The sequence below is a fragment of the Neocloeon triangulifer genome, unplaced genomic scaffold (assembly GCF_031216515.1).
Source record: "Neocloeon triangulifer isolate White Clay Creek 2 clone unplaced genomic scaffold, ASM3121651v1 ptg000002l, whole genome shotgun sequence".
Classification (NCBI taxonomy): domain Eukaryota; kingdom Metazoa; phylum Arthropoda; class Insecta; order Ephemeroptera; family Baetidae; genus Neocloeon; species Neocloeon triangulifer.
Window position 1 is genome coordinate 7,461,879 of NW_026775545.1, and position 16,928 is coordinate 7,478,806.

At 36.7% G+C, this 16,928-nt stretch overlaps 1 protein-coding gene across 4 annotated transcripts in view; it reads left to right on the forward strand.

Moving 5' to 3' along the window:
* LOC132204520 (lachesin-like) overlaps positions 1-16,928 on the forward strand; it is an 85,490-nt gene that overhangs the window by 44,513 nt on the left and 24,049 nt on the right. For all 4 annotated transcript variants that reach the window (XM_059633064.1, XM_059633072.1, XM_059633087.1 and 1 more), the window contains exons 2-3: positions 2,678-2,832; positions 5,206-5,413. In XM_059633064.1, the coding sequence (XP_059489047.1) occupies positions 2,678-2,832; positions 5,206-5,413 (363 nt within the window). The remainder of the gene's footprint in view (positions 1-2,677; positions 2,833-5,205; positions 5,414-16,928) is intronic.

Sequence of the window (16,928 nt, forward strand, 5' to 3'; positions counted from 1 at the left end):
TTCAAGTACGAGCAGCCGTTGAATTTTGACAGCGATTCAAAGTTAATCAAAATCGCTATACTCGCCATGCGTTGTGCGAGCGAGCCCCTCTCGCGCTGCTCTCGCCTCTCCGCCTGCCGCTCTATCAGCAGCGTGCAGAAGAGAGCGCGGCGGTGGGGACGTGGAGCGGGTTGCATACGCAAAAATCGGCAACTTTCGGCGGCTCTGTAGGCCGAACCATGCTAGATCGCGACTAATGAACTTCGACACGTTGTTCCTGAAGGTCAACCCTACCTCCATGCCAATTTTCATTAAGATCAATTTTTGCTAGTTGGGATACTTTGCTTGTTAGAGTGTTATTTCATTTCCTGAATCTCAAACATATTTTATATAAAAAATTATTATGAAAATTAATTAACAAAAATCTTTAAAAGTAATGTTGGTCAAAATTTACAACACTCATTATTGAAAAATTACCAAAAAATCTATAAAATATTTTTTAATTTTTTATTATTATAAAAATGACTAATATTATAAATACAAGGGAATAATAAAAGTGTTTAGTAAATTTAATAAACTTTTGTATTTTTTAAACTTGTTTTTTTTATAACAAAATTTGTTTTTGATATTTATTTGATCATGAAGCATGAGATTTTTCAACTTGAATAAAAAACATATTTTTTTACACTATGTCTTAGTATTTATCGTATTTATTTTCATTTTATGCACGGCTTCTCAAATGCCCATTTTTGATCTCCTACTTAAATAATGTAGAAATAAAACAACCACCAGAGCACATAATTATTCATTACCAATTTTCTAGATCCACAGGTTTTTTTTCTCAATTTTTTATTTAGGCGGTGTCTGGACGCAATCCGAAGGCAGATCACACACTTTGCAAAATCCCATTTCATCCGCGGAAAATGGGCTGTTGTACGCGCACGTAGGCGAATAATAAAAATACCTGTCGTGCGACGACGATTTAGCTAAAAAAAGAAAGGGAAAAAATAAAATATATTTTTCCCGGGGCGCAATCCCTCTTCCGGCGGCTGAAAACGGCGCACACCAGGAAAGATAGATGGATATGCGTGTGTTTTGCGGGCCAGCATCAAACACACACGCACGAAATTGATATTCCCGAGACGAGAAGGGAAGATCGAGGAAGGGAAAAGAGACGCGGCAGGTATATCGGGCGGAGTGAGTTGCGATTCGCCTCACGCGCCCAAGGTGGCATTATCCCATCCGGCTCGGCGGGGAAACTGATTACCCTTCCAATGCTGCTGCTGCTGGCTCGAATTAATTATGTTGTGTGTTGTGCAGCCTCTTCGCTCTCGCTCTACTTACAAGCAGTGGCAATAATGGGCCTAATTTCGCCGGCAGGAGATAAATCACGCGCACGTGGCGCCGCCGTAAGTCGGATAATGGACTTTGCTGAGCCCGCCCGAATTATTATCTCTTGAGAAATTTAAATTAACGTGTGCAAGGGCGAGACACTTGGTTATCTGCCGCCGTATTATCATAATTGAGCGTGTCACAAGTTTCGTATAACACACCGGATGATGCATTTCTCCCGACAATGGCCCGCCTGGCCACCCATTGTTTCATTGTAATTAAAATTCTCCGGCTTTCCAGACGACTTTGCTGCTCGAAGAACGCACTGACGTTTATTAAAATTACCTAAGTGTGAAATGGAGCGCTAGTGGCTCTTGTTACGCGTCTCGAATTTATCCTCTCGCTGGAACTCGCTTGAGAAACACGAGGGCTACAAATTTATGTACTTTTGTGACATGTAATTTATATTTAATGCACCTTTACAATTAATTTTTGCCTCTAAATAATACTTTACACAATTGAATTGAATTAAAAAAATTGGTGCAAAAATTTATTTTTAATATATGACATTGTTTAAAAAATATTTTTAGCATAATATAATCTGTTTTGAAGAAGTTGACACTCGATCATGGAAATGAAATGATGAACAAGGAGAACCTCTTTCTGCAATTAAAAATAATTTTTATTAAAATTTCACAATCACGTTGGAATTCATAATTAATTTTAACACGATAGTTGAATTAATTTTTAAAGCAACCAGCCAGTGCATATGCAGAAGTTCCAAACCCAAAAATCTAGTCTGGAATATTCTTGATATGTACCCAGACTAACAACCCCTCCATCGACGTCATCATCACGCAATTAGCCCGAGTTAAAAGTTGCTGAGGCCATAACGCTTTAGAGCAATAATGACCGGCGGGCAGACTGCTTTGGAGTGAGGGCATAAAACCACCCCTGCTAGAAGCGGCGAAATTTAATTAGATTACACACCATTCAAAAATGCATTTTGCGCACAGCTCCCTATTATTCTCATCAGCCAAAATTTACTCGAAAATTTTCTCTAATTTGGACGAAACTGTTTTAATGCGAAAAGAGAGGACTAAAAACAACAACGGGGTTACGCTTTTTGTCACGACGGCGAAATTGAGTCCTAAATTTCTCAGGGGAGTTTTATTGTGCGTGTGTCGGTGTTTGAGGGGGTGGGGGGTGTCAACAAGGGCGCGCTTTGTACTTTATTACGCACCACCCAAAAGCACACCAACATGCGGCCTTTTTTAATTTTTAGGGCCAAAAAAACCATCCTTGTTTTATACGCAGTGCGCGAAAAAAAAATCGGAGAGTAATTTTTTGTACTTTTGTGTTGCAGCACCTTTGGACACCATGGTCAGCGTCACTCCCGCACCCATGCTCCCTGCCAATAACGATGACCCCGACTTCAGACACGCCATCAAAAACGTGACCGTCCCTGTCGGCAGGGAGGCAATTCTAGCCTGCTCTGTCACAGAACTTGGGCATTATAAGGTAAAAATAATGTAGTATATAGATCATTTTAATGAAGCTTGTTTTTTAACGTCATTGATTGTTTTAATAAAATATATGTTATTTTAATTTAATTTCTAAAATTAATATGTGCTATTAATATTTTCATTTTAATCTTTTGTTTAATATTTATAAATTATCTACTATAAAAATAAGTTGTTTCAGAAAAATAATTTGAAAATTTGCAAGAACTAAAATTTATAACACACTATTATGAATAGAATATATTTCAATTTCAATTTTTTTATTTTTATAATCTTTCCTAATGTTGTACCTATGATTGAAAATTAGAAAAATCTGTATCACAAATAAGTTTTTGCAATTAATTTCTATTATGAAGTATAATATATTTAATTTCAACTGATAGCTTTTTTATTATTCTATGAAATTTGCGTTGTACATTTCTCCCATTTTTTATTTGTGCAAAAGGATCAAAATATAAAATGTCACGTTCTGTAATTTACATTTTAACAGAAGTCGGAGGAATAGCAAATAAGTAACCGACGATTTGCCTCCCCTGCACCGAATCTCGTGTATTCATTTGAATAAAAAGCTAATTTCGATTATAATTGGACGCGGCGAATTTTGTAGGCCATTAATTCAGCAGGGAAGAATAAAATTTCCGATGGCTCCCTTATCAATTGAGTTTCTCGAGAGCTCGCTGCATAAATTCCTCGTTCGCAGAGTGCACGCCATATGCCGACATTATGTGCATACTAATTCCGAGGGTCTCTCCAGAGTCTTTTAAGGGATCGTAAAATTGTTCGAAAAAGTTACTGAATGCAGCAGTCGCAGTGCTCTTCTCTCGCACCCAGCCAGATAAATTTGGCCTCAATTATGAAAGAGGGCGAGAGAAATTTTTGGCACTCTCGCGTGTCTTGAAAGCGGTTGCGGTCGTAAAAGTTGGAGCGCGCCGAAAATTGCCTTCCCGCGTATGGAAATTCCGCGCTTGCTTTAAACCAGAGGATTTTAAAATAGCGTGCACCTCACTTAATCTTGTTTGTGCCAGCTGAGAGTTAAGAGAGATAGAAGTGTGGAAACTTTGACTTCTAGTTATCCTCAACTTTTAGTAAGTAGATAACTTTATTCAATATAAAAAAACAAAAAATTAAAAACAAAAATAATAAAAACTTCAAACGGAACAAACAAATCAGATTTCTACAATATAAATCATATTTTGATTTTCAGTCAAGTTTTGATTCTCATGGTTAGCTTAAAAAAATTGTTAAATCTGTACACTCATCAAAGCTGATTGTTAAATCTTCAATTTCTTTGTAAATGGTGGTTAAAAAAAAATTAGAGTTATTGATTTGCCTGGAGAACAAGTATGTTTTATATTTGTATTTTGCTAGCTATGATGTTTTAACACAGAACTTTGTATTGTGTCTTTGATCTGTTTTGAAAAAACAAAAAATATAAGTACCTTACTTAGTTTGGATTTTTCTTAAAACATTTTCTTAAATTTTTTTGAGTATTTTGTGGCTTTCAAAAGTAATGTTGTTAATTTATAATAACTATTTGCTTTTCCGAGTTTAACTTTTAACTAAATCATTCACCTCCATTGGTCTTTGTTAGCAATTGAAACGGGAAACGCCAAATTAACTTGAATGTATTTCTTCCATCGCTCCTATTTCCTCTCTTCAAGAGCGGCAGTTGATGTTAAAATCAAGAGCTCCGTTTCAAAGTCACCAATTGAATTGAGCGAATTGGCACCCTGCTCACTTTCCCGCCCTTAGAAGCCTGTGCTATCAAAGACTTTCTTTTCTCTCATTGGACTGTTAATAAACACGAGACGTATAGTAACGATATTCACTTCCCAGAACTGAAAGGGCCCCGTCGTCTCGAGTTGCCGCTAATTATAATCAGCCACTTGATACATCGAGGGCGCCCAATAAGCCGATAACTGATGGTTATTCTTCAGGCAGGCACGCTTCCAACTCGGGGTTGCAATTAGCGTCACACGCGAGAGAAATTCCGGCCTGCAGCCAGCCATAAAAATGTTTTGGCAGAGCATCCCTTCTTGGCGGAGGAGGCGGCAATTCTACCAAATTGCCGGATGATAGCTCTGCAGGCACGCCCGTCCGCAGCTCCAAACTGCTTTTGTTGCTTTTTATATTGGCACTTAAAAATTAGAAGAACATTACGCCCCATCATCTCCGCACAAGGCCCATCCAGCGAACCATCATAAACGAAAGGCTCAATTGAAATACGGCTTTCTACGCTTTAGGCTCTGCAGTGCTAATATTGACAAAAAAACTGATAAATTATTTACTGCCACGAATAAAAAATCCACATTAAATTGATATTTATATTTAATTTAATTAGAATTAAATTTTCTTTTTGTTTTGACTTTAGGTTGGTTGGATGCGAGCAGAGGACCAGACCATCCTTACACTGCACACCAAGGTGGTGACGCACAACTCTCGCATCTCCGTGACCCACGACAACCAGCGCACGTGGAACCTGCACATCCGGCAAGTGAAGGAGGCCGACCGCGGCTGTTACATGTGCCAAATCAACACCAGCGTGATGAAGAAGCAAATCGGCTGTGTCGACGTGCACGGTGAGTGAGATAAAAAAAATCGACCAAAATAATCACAGGCGTGGTTGATTGCTCTCCGGGCTAATTAAAACTCGCGCTTTGCAATTTTAATCAACACGTCGTCGCGCAGGTGCAATTTCCCCATCAAACGACGCGCAGACCCCTTTATTTATTGACTCGACGAAATCGGGTACTTGGTACACTCACCGGCACACTGAATTATTCCATTAACGTTATTGCGCCCACTATGACAGCCACGCACACGTGTGTAGGTGTAGCAATTACGAATATGGCCAATGAAGTTGCTGCTAATTGCGCGCCACGCGGCGTGCTGCAATTTGATGGTGTGTTTGGAACTGAATTTGGTAGGCGGGCAGAAATTGAACAAACACTCAATGTAAACGATAAAGTAGATAATCAGCAATTTTAGTCTTGATTCAGTGATTCGGTATCAAGTTTAAATATGTCTTTTGCAAACGAAATAAAAACTTTAATTTTTTACATTTGTATAAAAAATATAAAAATATCTTTATGTAAATACATAATAATTTATTAAATTGTTCGTAACGATCATGATCAATTATTGTGCCATGTTAAAAAAAAATTATATAATCTTTTTCCCTTCACAAGATTTTGGCAATGTAGTGGAATTTTGCGATTTGTCAATTCTGTAGATTAAAATAATATTTTTGAAGTGGCTAAACTTCTTTAAAATCACAAGGTTTCCGAAAGCAAAATAATTATAATTTCTTTGGAAGTTACTACTTCTGCCTAAAATAGGCTTTCTAGGTTAGCTCAGAAATGAACTTTTCAAAAAAATTTTATTTTTAAATCGCCTTTTTTTCTTTAAAGATCCTTCTTTACCAGTCAAGCCTACCTAAATTAAAGAAAATTTTCAATCCACCTTTTTGGCCAAGATAAAATCCTGAACAAATAAATAAGACTTGAGTATGTAGAGTTTTTTTCAGGTTTGTTGAAATGCGTTGAAATAAATTAAATGATATAAATATTTTATTCTATGAATACATAAAGTTTATTTTTAAACAAATCATCCATGGAAATGAAATTTGATATTTGTCTAATGATTACTGATTTGTGCTCATAATTCTACTCTTAGATCAGATCTGATCTGAACATATTCAATTACCAGCAGCAAATATATGCTTCTTGTTTTACCTAAACTAACTCCTGTTCAACCCATGCAGACAAATACAAATGAAATTATAATTAAACTGTTTCGCCGAAATGCGTTTTTGCTAGAGTGCAGGTTCGGGCCAACGGGCAATATACAAAGTCAGCTGGAATGCAAATAAGTCGTTTCGCAATCACAAAGCGAAGTCCGGTGGAACGTGCAGAAATCACCAATCAGCAGGCGACTCGCACACACACGACCCTAAAAGACTGAATCAATGCACTCAACAAAACTCGCACGTTGACTCCGGCAGCAAATTAATTGCGCTTTTTAATTCTGAGCAAAGCACGTACTGCTTCAGCCCAATTAAAAACGTCCTCCAGCAGCGCAGTCTTTGAGTCTTAATTTGTCCCCGCCACCAACGCGCGGCGACGCGACTTCATTTGATCTCGCCGCTCGCCGCCAATCAACCTCTTGCATTATTAATTCGCTCCGCAAATGTCTGCAAATTGGTTGGGAAATAATAAAATATTCACGTTCAGAGAAACACGGTTCTGTCAAACGAAGAAAACTAATTTATTTTGCGCCCTGAAATCGATATTGGCTGCTGGAGGGTGACGATGATCTTGGCCTTTTGTTGTCGACGCGCGTAATTTCCAGCCGATGGTGATCAAAAGCCCTAGAGGGTGATTTACGCGCCCTCGTTTTTTCTCTGAAAAGGCAATATCAGAGCGAATGGAAAAAGTACGAGAAGCGCCAGTTAATAAATACACACCTTGCTCCGTCTTCTCACCTGACTTATTATTACGCCGTTAGGCATGCTAATTTCGAGGCAACAACACGCGCCGTAATAATAAACACACGGCCCGGAGCGCAATTAAAATTTAATGGCTTCATTTAAAAAGCGTTGCAGGCCCTTAAACGAGAGAAAAAGAGCGGTTGTTTGAGGAAAAGGCGGAAAATTTTTGGAGCGACGAGGCTTTGAGCTGTTTTTAACACGCGATGGAGAGTAATTATGAGCTAAATAATTACAAACCGGAATATTTAGTTTCAGGAAAAGAAAAATATAATTTAAGAAAATTCTTAATGATATTTGATTGTGAGAAGAAAAAATACATACATATTTTGTTATTTTGACAGATACCAACGTAGGCAATAGTTATTTTTTTTTTCTGAAAATATAGATGCACAAAATGATTTATTTAAATCGTTAATCAAGTAGTGTTAATTGAGTGCAACAAAATTATATTAGTTCATAATATTTAGATTACAACGGAACGCATCAACTTAGTGCATGTTTAATTTGGTATTATTATGATATTAAATTTTTCACTTATACAAAATATTTATAAATAAACATTGAAAAGTAATGCGCGAGAGACATATCCGCCATTACTTTGAATGCTGACCTATTAAAAATACATAAAAATTAAAATAACCGAAAAAAAATTATTTAATAAAAATTTAATCATTAAAATTTAAAAATACAAACAAACTATATTATAAATTATTTAAATTATAGTAAAAAGATTATTTAGCTTGTGTTACTATTAATATATTCTTTAATTTTCTTTTCTCTTAGAGAGCAAAATATATTTGTATTCTTTTGGTTTTCTAAGCAGATACAGTCTTTGAATCATTATTATCATTATCATATTATACACTTCAGCAACAAGCACACTGCGTACGACCAGCAGCAGCAATTTGGTTGCTTGTTTGTAAAGGGCTAGGTGTGCAGTAATGAATATTTGCGCTAGACTCGTGCACATAGCGGAATTTCATCTCTGCGCTTGTTTACTTTTGGAATCCCGAGTCGTTTTCTTGCTCAAAGGAAACGCGACGGGTGGCCGCGGCTGCCCTCCTGAGAGTAATTAAGGGATTGTTTGGCGGCGGCACCACTAAATTCCTTAATTAATAAGCCAAACTTTGCTTCTGCACCAAGTTATTGTGTGGCAAGAAGGCAGGCGAGCAAGACAAGGGCAGAATTCGCCTCCCGCCGTAATTGAGGTTTCCCTCCTAACACAGACAATCAACAGAAACTCTAGGTGAATCACGTTTATTGGGTTCTGTCTGTCTTTTTGCTGTTCCGGTGTGGGATCTAAAGCTTGCTGCTTAAGTTCAATTAATTACCGCGCAAAAACGAAATCACAAAATAATCAAGATGAAGTTCAGAAAAAAATGAAAGATAGAAAATTTCTGTTAAATGAGGTAAGATTAATTTTCTAAAAAAAAGTTCGTCCTCCAGAACTGAAATGAATATTACATTAAATGGAAAAAAATACAGTTTAAATTAAATAAGGTAATGGCACCTTTTGAAATTTTCAATTGATTTTAGCCCCTGAAGAGAGACGGAGGAAATTTTTTCGCTTTAAGAATAAAAATTCAAGTCTTAAATCAATCTCTAGGAAATTGAGAGAAATAAAAATTATTTCTTATTTTAAGGTATTTTTTTTTTCAATTTTTTCCTTCATCAAAAAAGAATAATATAAGCCCGATCTCTGCCTCTCGAGAGTTTAATCTCCTTCCACATGAAATCGGCTTTGCCTGGGAAATTTATTAGCAATATTGCTGTCTGGCTTCGGCTTTGAATTCTAATCTAATCAGCTTATCCGTTTCATTCCGTCGGTGACCCACATCGTCTCTCTTTCGAATGCAAATAATTCTCCTCGCGAAGCCGCAGATGTGAGTCGCTGGTTCGCCTTGCCGGACCAACCGGCCCTCTTTTTCCATCAAGCCGCGCGTGATAAACAATCGGCACCACCGGTGTTAATAACAATTTATAACCGGTGCGCGCGTTAGAACGTGAAATGGGAGAGCGGATTTAGAGGGGCGTGAAAACGGCTCGGCAGGGGCAGCTGGGGTCAATTGATGGCCCGATGTGTTACAATTTCTGCGAGTGTGTCGCCTTCGACCGCTTTTTATCCGGCCATCTCTCCTGCTGTCTACGAGATTTCTATTTTATTCTCCGGCCAGGCACACACACACATGCACACGCACAGGCTCATATCCGACAAAGGACCAAATCCTTTGGCAATAACGAGATTGAGTGGGATTTACGGGTCGTCCACTTTAGTCTGGAGTGTGCAAATGGGTCCGCCTGCTGCTCAAAACTGTTCCTTACTACAAATTTATTTTTCGCACTGCCACGTATAAGGTATAATTTTGGGGAATAGCAGATATTTTTTTCAATTTATTTTGTTGCAGCAAAACCCCATTTGATGTAATAATTTTACTCCCCCTTTTCAACATTTATCTAATACTTCAATCAAAAGGGGAGATCTAATGAAACAACCAATGAATGGCCTTATTTAGTTGGAATTTGACCTAATCTTTAGTTTTAATTTTTGATAACAGATATTCAACCGTTCAAATTGTGAATTACTTGAAAATTCATAAAATTTGTCACATAAATATTATTAACTAAGTTTTGTATTGAACAAAAATTTTTAAACCAATCTTATTTTGAATGCTTCAATTTAAAACATTAAATGAGTTGTACTTGAATTTTTTGCTTACGATCCCAAACTCTGATCAGAACTATTTTTACTAGGAAAGCAAAAAGAGGCGCCCAGTATAAGATCTATTGGACTGAGTACGCGGCTAATGGAATAATAAATCAATACTCCAGTTGGACGAAAAATATTATTACATTGCGCGCGTTCTGTTTTCCGTCGGTATAATAACGTTTTCCTTTTTTATTTTTGTCGAGCCAGGCTGGTCGGCTCAAAAGAAGAGACGCGGAACGCGATTTGCCGAGAAGAAAAGACAGTCGGCATTGTGCGTGAGCAACACACCAGAATTTATAGTCTCTCGCGTCGGGTGAAATTGAAATTCTGATACGGTTTTATGGTTTGCTGCTCATGACTTGTGCCTGCTTTGAAGGATCGAGCAGAGAACGGCAGCAGCCAAGTACTTGGCAATTTATTGGACTTTTTTTCACTCGCCGACGACCGCCGCGTTTTCCATATTGCTGATGGTGAATACCAATTTTTCAATTCGGCCCGCCGCCGCCTAATGCGGGGTAATTGTCTGGAAGGGAATTGAAATTGAATTCACGATTGTTTTGCCTCTGCACGTGGCCACAAGGGAGCTGGAGTGGATAACGAAAAACCCTTTTTTTTTTTGCAAATTTGAGGCGGGTTTTATTTGTGCTTCACATCGACTGATTGGCAATGCGCACAATGGGAAAATAATTATTTTTCTCTGAAGTTCTGGCAGGTGAACAATTGGAAACGCTTTTTTGTCAGTTTATTGAAAATTTCTACGCAAATTATTTCCTTTGCAATCAAATAATTTTTATTTTTTGAACAAGAAAAAGGTTTTTTGTGCGTACATTGTGTTTTTTAGACTTTCATTGATCAAAAAGCTCAATAATTTACATATTTACATAAAAGCTGGATTTCACAAACATCATTTAAGTGTAAAACCTTTAATGAAAAATGGATGAGTATAATATATGTGCGAATAATTAAAAAAAAAATTCTCTGTTATCAAATCAATTCAGAAACTAGAATTTTCACATTTATTTTGCCAATGCCTATCAAAATTTTCTGTGGCTGCAATTGTTCTTTTTTTAATTCAAAATATTTGCTGCCTTTGTTAATAACTGATTTTCTTCCATTGTTTTAGATTATCTTATTTCCAAGAAATTTTGCATATTTTATATTTTTTATTACATTTTTAGTTAGCTAGACTTTTTATGATAAATTCCAATATACTTTAAATATTGAACCAACGATAAAATTGATAATGAGTGTTGAAAATTGATATTAGAGAGCAAAAGACTAACCTAATCTCAGCTATTGGTGGTCAGCAATAGTTCACTTTAATATGGGTCTGCAATTGTTTTAAAATATTAAAAATCTCAGGAAACTCTAACTATTTTATCTTCATTTATTTTTATATATGATTGCCATACAGTTCTTAAACGATTTTCTACAATGGGAAAATGAATCAACCATTTTGATATTTAATGAGAAATTAAAATTAAGTCATTACAAAAAAAATATACAAATTCTTAAATTTTAATGCAACAAAATCATCCCTAATTTACTTTGCTCTTTCCTCTTCACTTTAAAAAACAAAAATTGTCACTGCAAGGATTTATCGTTCTCATATTATTAACGTGTCTGGAAAGTTGCAAAAGGTCCGCAGAGGCAATAAAAGTGTCAAACCCGTCAGCCTCTGCGTCTTTCGTACGCACTGAAATAATTAGCTGCGCGACTGTGACAATGCGGTGCGAACTGCAGATAAGCCTGCCGTGGCGCGCAATTGCTTTTACAAATTACAGCACCGGCGCTGCTTCTTCTTCAAGCCTGCAATCATGGCCGTGATTCTGGGGCCACGATTTCGCCGACTCGGAATTAAGGCAGCACACACGTGTGCGATTCAACAAAGTTAATTACCCTGCCGGTGTGTGGGCACGCGGCAGTTAGAGAGCGAGACTTGCACACCTTGCGAGAGCTGAGGCGTCCCGAGTCGACGCAAATAACATTATTCATGGCTGCGGTCCCGAAGGATCCGGAGCGCGGATTCCCTCTCTGACTCTCATCCCTGGGGCAGTGAAAAATAGTCGCAAACTTTTACAATAATTCTTTGGAGGAGACAAAGATAAAAAAAAGTGCAGTCCCGTTTTCAAAAACCATTTATTTTCTTTGCCTGACTGTGTTTTGAAAGGGACTCCAATGTATTCTTCCATCTATTTTGTATTTTGTATCCTTCCTCAAAATAAAATGATTAACAAATTTTAAATTATGAAATTCATACACAAACTCAAATTGTTTAGATAAATCGAGAAAATGGGTTATAAATCTACGATGGTTAGAAATTTTAAATAATATTTTTAAATTAATTTTATTGGTTATTTAATTATTTTTAAGATTTTTTTAAAAGGTATGAATTTGAATTGAGTCTTTATGAAAGTTTATAATTGAAAAGGCAATATTTTCATGGTATTTATCCAAATCAGAAGGAGCTAAAGGTAAAAAAGATTTTTGAAGGGTTTTGACAAATTAATTTTGCTCTATATATGAAAGCAAACAATAGAATCATTTAATTAATTTTCGCAAAACCATCAGAAACTTTCTTTAAATAAAATCCGGAAAGGCCAAAGGGCCGGGCAATCTTCCCCCGATTCCCATTATCTAAAACAAAGCCACGATTAACGTCTTGCGCCGTTCACCCTTCCCTCACCATAGTCACCGAAAAGTGTTCCACTCCGCCGATCGCACTCCCGCTTAATTTAAATTCGCTCCAAACTCTGCCAAATTAAAGTGCGTATAACAAGGAAATTCCAGCCGCTTTTCACGCCCGCAGGCCAAGTTTCGTTCTGATGAGCCGATCGTGTGTTTGTTCCTCTGCGACTGCCGCGCGCTTCCTCACTGCCCGAAATTAACAGAGAGCAGAGCTGCGGGTTGAGACTCGGCAAACAGCGTTCGTATCAAAAACACGCTTTGAAATTGCACCTCGCTCGGAACGAAGGCTTGATGGATGGATGAGAGGGGTGGGCGAGCGTGCAAATTATTTGCCACTTGCTGTTTAACTTGAGCCAAACTCTCTCCCTCTCCCCCTCACATTCTGCAGTTTGTCTTGAGGATTGTTTGCCACCCGTCGTGCCGTTTTGCGAGAGGTGTCGGTTGCCTTTGCTTTGGTTTCTCTCTCTCGAATAGTTCCGCACGAGAAAAGAGAAGTTTGCCGGATGTAACGCAACGGGTCTTTTGCCACCGCTCCTTGAAATTTATGATTGCAGTGCCATAAATTGCGGCTTCGGTCTATAGACGGAGCGGATTACGCCCTCTTTTCGCCACCGGCTCGGAACGAACCGGCGGATCAAGGCTATGTACGCGTGTATGTGTGCGCGGCTGAAGAAACACGTTTGGAAATTATCTGGGGTGGAAAGCATGGCACTTCTCTCATCGATTTGAATGCGCCGCGGATTAGGCTCGGTGTCGTCGCTCGCTGAGGGGATATATTGAAAATTTCGCTCGCACTTCCGCAGATATGCAACCTGCTTGACTCCGCCGTTGAGCGGGATTGCATGCATTCACTGCCATTGAACCGAAGATTTAATATTGCTGCGGTTTTTTAATTTAAATTTATTAATGTTTATGCACATATTATCAATGACAGAGGCTCACTGTTGTTGGCTGGGGTCTTGGAAATTTTTGTTAAATCTTTGTCTGTGAAACTGACTGTCTCAAAATTCAATTTTTCTTCCCTTCTGAAAATTGCTATTTTTATGTTTAATGGTTAATTTTTTTGTTAAAAGAAAATGGCAATAAAGTAGATGCTAAATAAAAAAATTGTTTGAAATTTCTAAGTTAATAAAAAATAATAAAAACAAAAGTTTTACATAAAATTAATTTACATATTTTTAATTTAATTTCTTACTTAAATTTATTTTACTTTATTTATTATAAATAATTTGAGAAAATTCAAATTTTTCAAATATCTAGTCAGAGTGTATTTACTAAAATTATATTTATTACTGAACATAATATGTCTATGTCCAACAAGTTGAAATACATCTTTTGAAATAAAATCGTCAACTGGAAGATTAATAATTGGTATAATCTAGACCATAATTATAAGTGGGATGAAATTAAATTTAGTTTTTGAATAATTTGTTAATTAATTTTCTTCCGTATGGTTATAACGTTCATAGTTAATCAGGTGGCAGTAGCCACAATTTTAAATTTTAACAATACTACTTTTCAAAAATGATCAATCTTGATCAACTGTGTATGAAAATGAATGTTGGATTTGGTTTGAAATAATATATGAGGTTTATCATTTTTATAACGTAAATCTGATTTTTTTTTTCATTTTGTAACTCCCGTTCAAAAGAGAGAAATATACATCATCTTTTCTTTTCTTTTTTTTTTTAAATTTATCCAAAAGAATGTGTAATCCAAAAACTAAATTTTTGGGATTAACGGGGCGAATTTTACAACAAATAAAAAAAAGTATAGGAAAGTCATGAAAGTTGAATCACGTTCCTCCGTTCTTTGTATCGGCCAAAATGGCTCTCAGGTACCATAATACACGTGCTCTATTTCCACCGTACATACCAGGGAGTGGCCAAATCCGCGGGGATTGCTTTTCTGATTGATCGGCGCACACGATGTAAAAATTTAATTCACGGAAGCGTCACGCCGAGCAAATCAATTGGCGGCGTCGACACAAGAAAGCATTCGTATTTTATTTATAAATATAAGGTCGTGCGGGAGTTAGAGGGAAAAATAGCTGTGTGAATAGCAGCAGTAAAGTGCGCCTCTCGGGGGCTTTACACACACAGCTCTGGTATTGAGAGCTGGCAGAGAGAGAAAGACAAAATCTCGGGGGAAACGAGTGAGTCTATTTTTCTCCGAGACCCACAAACGGCGGCTCGTCAAAACAGCTGCACCAGAATTTGGCTAATTGAAGCATGAAATTGAACCAGCCGAGTTTGCTCTTGCGTCTGGCGGCCGTGTTTGCTTTTCGGGGCCGCGTGCGTCCGTCAGTGAGCGGAATTAGCCGCTGAATTTATCCAACCGACGTTGAATCTCCCTTTTATATCGATAATAATTCTATTTGCTCGTCCCTGGCCAGCCGGCCGGCGCACAATCAGTGCACGACGTCATTAAAAGTTTTAATTGGAGCGCCGCCGTCGTTTTTTGCACAGCTCAGCGTGATTTTGCGGCCGCGATTTCATCCGCGAAAAACGTGAAATTGAAATGAATGTACAAGAGAATGAAATGAAGGAGTTATCATTGTATCAAACTTATACATTGATGTATGGATGAAAGCTTTTATGTAACCAAAAATATAAATTGCATGAACACGTAAAATCAGTTTTATTTGTGCGGATTTTTTGGTGTAGAAAGTCTTTGAAAACAATTTAGTTTAATCGTTTTATATATGAAATGAAATTTGTAAATAACGTGACAAAATTAGTTAATTGGTCTTCCGTTACTTTACGATTTTATATAAAATCCATAGACGTTTTATTACACATGTCACATGTCATGCCATTAATTTAGCATCTTCAAAATTTTTTCTGCATCACCTAGCAGTAATAATTATTTGCAATAAAATTTACAATACATTAATAATTTTTTTTAACTTTTAAATTTTATTTTTATATTTTATATTTTCCTTATTTTATTTTTATTAATATTATTATTTTATTTGTAATAAATTTTTTTAATTAATTGAATGTTATGTGCGCATAAATTTTAAATAAATTAAAAAATCCATTTTTGCTTTAATACAATCTTTGCAGATTTTTTATTTTATAAATAAACCAGAGCTGCTTGCTATTTTAAATTGAAGTAAGAAAACGTCAGTTTAATGGTCAACAGGATTAAACTTGTGTAACCTAAAATAGCTAAATTCGTGTTTCAATTTCATTTTATTAATATGATATATAATTTTAAAAAAATCAAAACATAATTATGCAATTAAGGAACGAGAGTTACATTATCCACTACTTTTGCGCTAATTATATTATAATTATTAATCTTAAATTTTCTAACACTGGGTGATAAAAATCATTCTTAATATATTTACCATAGCTTATATGTATGGCTGCACTTTTAGTTTATTTTTAAATGTTGTTACTTCACACAATCATTTTTTATTCAACATTCCTTTAATTCTGATACAATATTGGAATCTAAAGAGAAATTTCATATTTTACTGAAGCATAATCCCTGTGAAGAAAATTAAAATTATTAATATTCATTTAATCTTGTTGGATTCATCTGAATTCTGTTTAAATTCATCCTTATTTTTTCATTTTCAGTGAATTAATTTTTCAAGATCGTGTTTAAATTTTGTTTATTAGGACTTGCAATTTTCCAATTTAAATTATCCGGCGTGAACTCTGTTAAACTTTACTCCTCTGGCCTTGTGAATCGCGATTTAATTACAAAATGAGCAATTCTGGTCACGTTGCGCAACTTTCTCGCAAAGCGATGATGTAATTCAATTTTTATCTCCTGAATTCGCCGTTAAGACAATGTTCGCCAGCTAATTGGCATGCAGCAAACAGGCTAGCGGGCGAAATCTAATTAACCCAGCCCGCCTTGGCTCGTCTCGGCACGGCTTCTTTCGGAAAATTCGGGCCTATTGGCACAATATTGACAATCATTACACGACGAGCGCTCGATTATCAAATTTGGCCCGCTCGCTGCCTGGCTGCTCTTTATTAGCTATCAGAGTTTAATGTGTCGTGTAATAAAAGTACTCGCGCTTCGCTGCTATATAGAATTCATGAAGCTCTCACGCTTTTTACGCCCGGCACGAATAAGAACAAGGCGAAATTGCAGTCAAACACCGGGCCATCTAATCTAATATTATCCCTTTCGCATCTTGTGCTCTTTTCCAAACTAGCGCTCGCTGAGAGCGAGAGACGAGGAATTC